General features: G+C 32.2%; 1 protein-coding gene across 1 annotated transcript; it reads right to left on the reverse strand.

Moving 5' to 3' along the window:
* Positions 1 to 386: 386 nt before the first annotated feature.
* On the reverse strand, positions 387 to 4,332 carry LOC146921500 (uncharacterized). Its single transcript, XM_085714890.1, has 8 exons — positions 4,223 to 4,332; positions 3,836 to 4,131; positions 2,743 to 2,814; positions 1,898 to 1,965; positions 1,546 to 1,702; positions 1,163 to 1,246; positions 972 to 1,061; positions 387 to 789 (listed from the first exon to the last, which is right to left on the reverse strand). The coding sequence occupies exons 2-8, from the start codon at positions 4,103 to 4,105 to the stop codon at positions 667 to 669; spliced, it is 864 nt and encodes a 287-aa protein (XP_085571016.1). The 5' UTR covers positions 4,106 to 4,131; positions 4,223 to 4,332; the 3' UTR covers positions 387 to 666.
* Positions 4,333 to 9,217: the final 4,885 nt, after the last annotated feature.

The following is a 9,217-nucleotide window of genomic DNA, read 5'->3' on the forward strand; positions in this document are numbered from 1 at the left end:
CATTTAACAATGTAATTAGTTATCATATCTTATACGTGAATCCAACAATAGATATGATAGACTTGTCATATTTTGTTCGCTCAAAAAAACTTCACATCTTTTGTTTGTTTATCCTAAACATCAAACAGACCCTTGTTGTAAATTATATCTAACCATCAAACAGACCCTTGCTGTAAATTATATATAATTGATATATTTTAATCGTAACCCTCAATAGAAATGGGTCCTATTAATAAAAAATTGGTTACAACATAGCTAAAATCTAACTACTAATTGTTCTAGTTAGAAATTAGAAATTGAACTTGGATACTTTCATGATATAAGTATCATTAAAAGGTCATGTAATTTAATTCCATTTGCAATCCTTTTGTAGAATCAACCAAGTACTATCAAAATAATCCTCAATTGAACGAAAATACGACGACCGTTGATCATTATTTTACATATAAATCACTAGTTATATAAGCAGATAAATTCGAATACATTCACATAAATTCGAACACATTCACAGATCGATAAATTGAATGGATAGTAATGGAAACAGCCGCTGGTATATGTACATAAGTATTTAGAGCTGTGAAAATCAAGATTAACAATAGATGGCATCTCAACAAGCCTTCTTCGTATGGCATACATGCCATGGTGTCTCACATAAACTGTTACATACTACACTTGTTCCTGCTGTACTGTAGGTCCTGGAGGTCCTGGTGCTATGGCGAAGTGTAGACCTCTACGCTGCCCAGAATTTAGAACAAAAGCAACTTGGGTTGCTGCTAGTGCTGCTGCCTCCTGTTCAAAATACAAAAACAGTAAGAAAATCACAGAACATATTTTTCTGCATGTGTTGCATTTTCCCAGAACTCGTTGTATGCAGCTTAAAACAGAACAATAGAACATAATTTCAAAACAAAATCAACCAACAGACTAAACAAAACTAACAAAATTTAGTCACAACTACAATGAACACTGACTTGTCTTTGTCGGCGGCGTTGCAGAATACTGATTGCCCAAGCCATAATATAGCAAGGTAAAAGAAATCCAGCAGCTCGAAGCAAGAAAAGCTGCAGAAGATAGTAGGCTAATTAGGTTGGCTCCGGTCACATAAATCAATATAACAGTCGGCATGTGAAGAATTTAAACAATAGAGACTCAAATCACTTACGGAGAAAAAATTGGATGGATCATCATCAGAAGAATCACCATCTGTTACAGAGAGTGCATGCCGCAAAAGTAAAAGGGCCATCAACTGTACCAAACAATAAAAAATTGGGTTAAAGTCATGTTCACTAGCTAAGCTAGCATACTAATATAGCCAACACAAACACTGAACAAATGCAGTGAAGCATCAGGGTTCTTTGTAAGTACTAGTTAATGTCTTAACAAAAAATTATATATGTTGCAGTGAATGTCAATAGCTTGACAATTTTTAGCCTATAACCTTTTGTCAAGTAGCATTTCCCACAACATAAGGATGCTGGTGCAAATAAAAATGACCAAATTATACAGAGTTTTGTAAAATGGAAGGCAAGGTTAATAACGCCTTACAATTAGAGCAGCTGAGCGGCAAAATGCAGCTCCACTAGCATTAGAAGCAGCATACTCATCATATTCAGCATCCAGGAATTGACGTTCTGCCTCTGCAATCGCCAAAAGTCGAGGATCACGCAAGTCCAAGGGTGAGCCAGATAATGTCCAGCCTCCTCTGCAAGAAAGTTCATAACAAATTAAGTACACAAGTTTAAAATGTCAACGAATAAATCACCGTAGCTAACTAATGCAACACAATCAATCAAATGCTATTCTATCTATATCTATATCTATATATATATCTATATATATATATATATATATATATATATATATATATATATATATATATATATATATATCGTCTTACCCTATTTCAATAGTGGTTTCTTCAGGAATAGGGCGAGGTGGTGGGGCAGTATACCCAGATTGATAAGGCTGAATATTACATGCACAGAAGAAAAAAGAGGCAACATCAGAGACAAAAACAAAATAATATAATTAGGATTTCAATACACAAATGATATTAAGCATTGGGTTTAATTCCAAAGGTTAAGAAAAAACCACACAAAATACAAAGTTACTATCTAAAAATATAAAATGTAAAACTTCCTTGAAGTATAATTTAGTTATGCAAATGCCTAAGAATTTCCTTGTTCCCCCCGTATTTTTTTCATAGACAAAACACAGAAGTCAAGAACTCGAATAACAAATGCATCATCCTTAAATCCCATTTCCTAACAAAATTGAAAATCAGGATAATTTTTATAGATTGATTTTTTGCTATAAATCACACAAGTCTACGAACCTAAAGTGGTTTTGAAATGTGATGCCAAAGACAAGGACAATTGGCTGCAATAGAGCTCTTATATGTGGACACAACATCACATGGAGCAATTTAAACCAACATATGTTACACTGCTGTATCCTATATGTTATATACCTGACTTGGCTCAACTTCAAGCAAAGAACTTAAAGCAAAGAAAGCTCTATTGTTAGTAAAAGGAAGACCAATGATTGTTCTGAAATCAGTAGGCGGTGGGCCAAAAACTTAGATGCCTGCACGTATGCATACCATGCCAACGAAGGAGGATCTTAAACCGGAGTTAGACTCTAATAAAACTATCCACTTTAAAAACCATTCACATTATTTCACATCACCGACAAAAAGACAACTGATTAGGAAAATTAAAGTTATCATACAAAACAGCATACCTGATGACATATCTCACAAGTTATGTCTCCTTTCTCATTGCACCAATGCTGGACACACTTTCTGTGAGCATACTGTGCAAAACCAAATACCAACAGTTCAAAAATCAGGAAGACTAAAAATAGAGATAGAAGAAATAAAAATGTCAAATGCAAGACGAGCAATGGATACCATCACATTAATGCATTAATCAGCTCAATAGCATGAAGCAAAAAACAATTTCTCACGGGAACATTCAGTTCTCAATTTACAAGTGATCTAATTTGCAACTAGGTTAATTAAAAACACTACATAAATCCAACACAATATTTCATAAACTCATCCACATCAATGTAGAAAATGGGTGCATATACATGCAAAGCAAACAAAACTTGAAATCTTCTAGCACGCAAAAGACTTTCATGATTACAGTAAACTCCATCAACACATACTCTTAAACAATAAATAATTTAACACTGACACCTCAGGCCGAAGGTGTATCCGGTGTCTTAAATTATTATGCACGTCTATGTGTCAGTGTCATCTGGTGTCTGTTCTTCATAGTAAATAACACAAAATTCCACACAAAAATATCGGCCATTATTCACATTTTTTATGAAGCTAATTCAGATTAGGGGAGTCACAACCTATAAAAGGTCAGAGCGAACCACCGATCATTTGTGTCAACTCCAACCATTTTTCAAATTGATCGATCATATCATTCTAGGGCTTGATTGGATTGGCTTATTTTTTTAGCTTATGAAAATAGCTTATGCAAATAAATAACTTTTTATGTTAATTGATAAATTTTCAGTTTCATAAGCTGTTTTTTCATAAACAACCTTGACAAGCTTATGAATGATACACAAAAACCTTACTTATTTGTATAAGCTGCTAAAAGTCAGGTAAAAAAATAAGCCAATCCAAACAGGCCCCTAATCATACATGATTATTGATTGATTTATACATTCAAAATGCAAAATTAATTACAATAAACAAAAAAAAATATCTTTTTACACATTTCAATTCATACAATACATTCCATAAAAAAAAAAAAAAACAAATCCTACAAAAATTAAAAAATAACGAAAATCACTAAAGACAAAATTCGTATACCTTGAGACTACCGCTACAGGCACAGGGAGTCTCCAAATTGGAAACACTGTCTTCCTCCTGACAGATACGGCACTCAACCATCTGGATCAGTGGCTCCTCCTCATCGCCATCACGATCCACCGCGGAACCAGATCCAGATGATCCGGCATCAGCAGTGGCAGGAGATGGCGATGGGGAATGATCGGAAGGAAGGTGGTGGGCAGGTTGTTGGTCAACAGGAACAACTGGGTGGTCGAGTTGGTCAACGATGACTACCAAGTGATCGCTCATTGGGAAAATCAACACAAATCAAAACCCTAAAAATTCAAATTAAAGATTAATTAAGATTGAAATTGAAATTGAAATTGAAAAAGAGATGTTATTATGAATGAGATAGAAAAGGATTACCGAAAATTGAAAAGTTAGAAGAGAGAATGAAAGAAAGTAGAAGAATTGAAATGAAAGAGTGTGTGTGTAAAAATGTTTGATGCGTAGTTATCTAAGAAAGAAAATTGGATAAAGAGGAAAGTGTCGCGTGGAATGGGTATGGTGTAAATGTTTTACGCGTTTACTCTCTCACGCTTCATACAATGCTTTGAACTTGTCGATACACGTGCGACTGGTCTTTTTACGACCAGTTTATTACTACCCACCAATTAACTCATTCAATTAAATTAGGTGCTACTAAACATATTTTATTGTTTGGGTCTTGGTAACTAACCGGTGTCCTCAGGGCAATGGTTAAGGAAACTAAAAGTAGTATATTTACATTGAATTCAACAATATTTTGACTTTTAAAAAGTTAAATTCTTCACTTTTCACCATTTTTCAATGCAATGTTTTTATTTTTATCATCTTAACCAATGCCCCAAGGGCACTATTTAGCATTTCCCTTATTCTTTTTATACCACTAATTAATTGTTTTCTACTCAACAAATTTGATTAAAAAAAAATAAGTATGGACCATCTTCTGTACATATAATTCATAATCAATAGAATGTCTGAGTCTGAGTATGTATACATGACATGTCTTTTTAACATTCTCAACAAACTTTACATCTGACATCCATTAACAATTGTTTAATCATGCACAATACTTTAATAAGAGAAAAGTATTTGTACACCCCATGGGGGAGAGAGAGGGAGAGAGAGTTCGATAACAATGAAAGTATGAACTATAGTTATCTCAAAACTTATCGTAAAATGATAGTGCATCATAAACAATTTAACATTCTACCTCTGTGTTGAAAGTAAACTTGGAAGCAATAGTAGATACATGCATATTTGGCCATTTATTGGAATTCTTCCACAAGTTGAAGATGTCAAAAGTGTTAGTATTACTTTTCTTTTCCAAACTCTCCTTGAGAGACGAATCCACTTCATTTACATTCATATTCTCATTAAGATTTAATGTCCTTGTCAAATTCCAAATCTAGGTCTAATGCATTTCTCCAAAACATCAAGGCTTAAATATGCAAACCGTCCCTCTAATTTGGGCGAGTTTTGATTTTCGTCCCTGTAAAAAAAAAATTAAAAACATCCCTGTAATATTCTTTTTGTTTTAAAAAGGTCCTTGGCCCCACTTTTTTGCTGACATGGGATGGTTTTGGCCACGTGGCAGTTGCTGACTGTGCAACTTTTGCCACGTGGCACTGACGTGACAGTCCAAGTCATTAAAAAAATTATTTTTTTTTTAATTTCTGAAAATTATTTTTAAAAATTTAAAAAAACTGAAAATAAATTTTAAAAAAATAAAAAATCATAAAAAATTCCAATTTTTTTTTTAAAAATGAAGAAAAAAATTGGAAAATACTTTTTCGAAAAAATGTAATATATAATTTTCAAATTAAAAAAAATAATTTTCGAAAATTTAATTTTCACTTTTTTTTTCAAAATTTTTAATTTTAACAGTTTTTTTCCAAAAAAAATTTTCCAGATTTTTTTTCTAATTTTTATATGATTTTTAAATTTATTTTCAGATTTTTTTAATTTAAAAAAGAATTTTCAAAATTTTGGAAAAAAGAATTTTTTTTAATTTATATATTCAGATTTTTTTAAACACATTATGATTTGTTATGAAAATATATAATCAGATTATTTTCACATAATTTTAAAAAATATATAATCAGATTTTTTCGGAATTAATATTATGATTTTTTTAAAAAAAATTAGTTTTTTAATAATTTTTGAAATTATATATTCTGATTTTAAAAAATTATATAATTTTCCATTTTTTTCATATTTCAAAAAATTATATTTTTTAAAATTATATAATCGGAATTTTTTTTTAAATATTTTTAGGATTTTTTTATTTTTTAAAATTATTATCAGATTTTTTAATTTAAAAAAACAATTTTCAGAATTTTTAAAATATTTTTAAAAATTTAATAATATGTGGCAAGCCACGTCAGCGCCACATGGCAAAAGTTGCAAAGTCAGCAACTGCCACATGGCCAAAACCATGCCACTTCAACGTTTGGGTGGGGCCAGGGACCTTTTTAAAACAATTTTTTTATATAGGGATGTTTTTAATTTTTTTTTTTTTTACAGGGACGAAAATCAAAACTCGCCCAAATTACAGGGACGGTTTGCATATTTAAGCCAAACATCAAATTCCACAATGTTCACATAATAAGAGGATTGAGTGGGATTTTCAGCCTGACTTTGATGGCCAAAAAGCTTATAGCTATCAAATATTTTGTGTAATGTTGTAATGTCTACTTTTACCCATTAGAGCTCGTAACCTCACATGGGTTATACACATTTTCACCGAAAGACAATGTCATCTTAAAATCAAAAGCAAGTTTCTCAACTCAGTTAGCGAGGGAGTGTTAAAGTGACTTTCAATTCCTCTAACAAAATAAAAAATTAACATTTTCTATTTCAAAAGAAAATATTTATCTCAATGATCAATAAAATTTGGATCTCCTATGGTGTATATTCTCGTTTATTTCAATGTCTTCACTGTAACATTTTGCGAATGGATTAGTAAATGGGTTAAGTCCATTAAGGCATTATGGGTTAAGCCCAATTGGAAGTGAACCTATTTAAGCCTTAGTCTTTAAGAGAACTAGGGTTCACAAATCATTTTACAAAATTTTGAGAAGAGGTAGAGAGAAAAAGGGGCAAGAGGAAGAGAAGAGGGTTGTAGAGAAAACTTGAAGAACCAAGAGGAGCTAGAGATTCTAGGAGCTTAATTGAAGCTTTGGCTAGGATTATTGCTTATTGAGGTAAGGGGGGTTAGATTTCAATCATAATCTTTTAGTTTAATTTCTTCCCTAATTCTATGCATAAGTGCTTAATTGAGATAAGTGATTATTAAGAATTTAATTGATGAAATTCGTGCTTATGTTTTGATGTAATGTTTGGGTATATGAATTGGTTGATAATCAAGTTGTTGTTGATGAAATTACATTCTCAATATATGTTTATGTGTATAGTGTTGTTGAGGTTGATTTGTGATGAATTCATGTTTGAATGAAGTTGTTGTTGAATTAGATACGTTGTTGTTGTTGATTTATACCATGGGTATTCCATTTGGTGAAGTTGTTGTTCCTTAATGAGTTGAATAAAAATGAGTTGGTATAAGTGTTTATTACAAGTGTTATGATTATGGGTAATGTTTTGATTTAATTTGGGAGTCTTGTGTTTGAGTCTAGTGATTTAAGAGTGATTCTTAAGTGAAAAACGCATTGTTAAGATGATTTTTGAACTGTTGTGAAGCCTGAAATCGGCCACCGAATTGCCAAAATTGGTCACCGATTTCTGAGCGGATTTTTCAGTTTTGATTCTGCAAAAATCGGCCACCGAATTGTCAAAATCGGCCACCGATTTTCTGTCAGGCGAATCTGGAAAACATTCACATTTTTCACCCTTTTTCGTCTGTGAAGCCCGAAATCGGCCACCGAATTGCCGAAATTGGCCACCGATTTCTGAGCTGATTTTCCAGTTTTGACTCTGCAAAAATCGGCCACCGAATTGTCAAAATCGGCCACCGACTTTCTGTCAGGCGAATCTGGAAAACATTCACATTTTTCACCTTTTTCGTTTTGAATTGGCTTTTGGTGTAAACATGAAAGTTTTAGATAATTTTGTTAGCTTTCCAATGGTTCCGGTTTGACTTGAAAATGTTCTGTGGATTTTGAGTTATGATAAAAACACTCCAAGTGGGTCTTGGAGAAATTTTAAGGAAACTTTGCATAACTATTTCCAAGTCAACCCAAAACTTAGGATATGTTTCCAAGCTTCAAAATTTGACTACTAAGAGTCTTATTGGGATGTTTAAGAGTAATGAACCTATGTCTTGTTGAATCAAACTTAGTTTTCTTTTGATAATGATTTGGCTTCGCAAAATGATACGAACTTGTTGTAACTTTTTGATTTGTTGATTTGGTCGTAGTTGGCCGGTGAAACGCACATGTATACTCTACTGTACTCATATGTGGTCTAGGTGTATAAATAGTTGATGCATTGAATCTTGTTTGATTGGTCTTGGTTTATTTGTTCAATTATTTTAAGTTGTAAACTAGTTACAAACCCGTGCTTCGCACGGGGGTTCAGTAACGTATTTGACAAAATATTATATTGGAAGGATAGATTACGAAATGACATATAATTATAAACCATAATACAATATTTAGAGTACTCTTGCATTACGGATTACAAAATTAAATCTTCAAAATGACTTGATCACGAGTAACAAATGAAAACATATTTAGTCATCGGTAGAAACACTTTTCCAGTAATAATTGATATCTATCTATAAACCAATGAAAATCCTATTACCAAAGCTACCTGATTTATATCATTTTGACTTTCAGCTTCAACGTATATAAATCCTTTCACATGATCTACAGCAAAGGCAGATATTAACTGCAATTTAGTATCCAGTTCTTTCAGGTGAACAAACTTCTGCATCAGACAGATAGCTGAAAGCCTCTCTACCTGATTTTTATCATTTTGTGTTTTAGCTTCAACGTATATAAATCTTTTCACATGATCTACAACAAAGGCTAGGGATGTCAATGGATACCCATGGGTACGGATAATATGATACTCGTCCCCGCCCCGTTGGATAAATATGATACCCGTGCCCGCCCCATATCCTCGTGGGTACCCACTATACGGGCACCCGTGGGTATTGAGGTATCCATGGGTACCCATGGAGTTTTGAATTTATTTATTTTTTTGTACAAATAATAACTTTTTTTAATTACCAAAAGACTTCAACTTTTAAACATCTATATATAATCCACTCAAATTTCATAAATCATACATAATTCATAGAAAATTCATGATTCTTATATAATCTATATGTTTTATGATGTGAATGAAGTGAAAACGGTGAACTTAATAAGATGAATTAAAAAAATTTAAAATAAAAATAGGTTATTATTGACGATT

The sequence above is a fragment of the Medicago sativa genome, chromosome 5 (genome assembly GCF_051527215.1).
Source record: "Medicago sativa cultivar Bolivia chromosome 5, Bolivia_mono, whole genome shotgun sequence".
NCBI lineage: Eukaryota > Viridiplantae > Streptophyta > Magnoliopsida > Fabales > Fabaceae > Medicago > Medicago sativa.

Coding starts and splice junctions, on each gene's coding strand:
- LOC146921500 (XM_085714890.1), bottom strand. CDS start 4,105: ATGAGCGATCACTTGGTAGTCATCGTTGACCAACTCGACCACCCAGTT. Junction 1,247..1,545: donor GCCGCTCAGCTGCTCTAATT/GTAAGGCGTTAT, acceptor TGTTTGGTACAG/TTGATGGCCCTTTTACTTTT. Junction 1,062..1,162: donor ATCCATCCAATTTTTTCTCC/GTAAGTGATTTG, acceptor TATCTTCTGCAG/CTTTTCTTGCTTCGAGCTGC.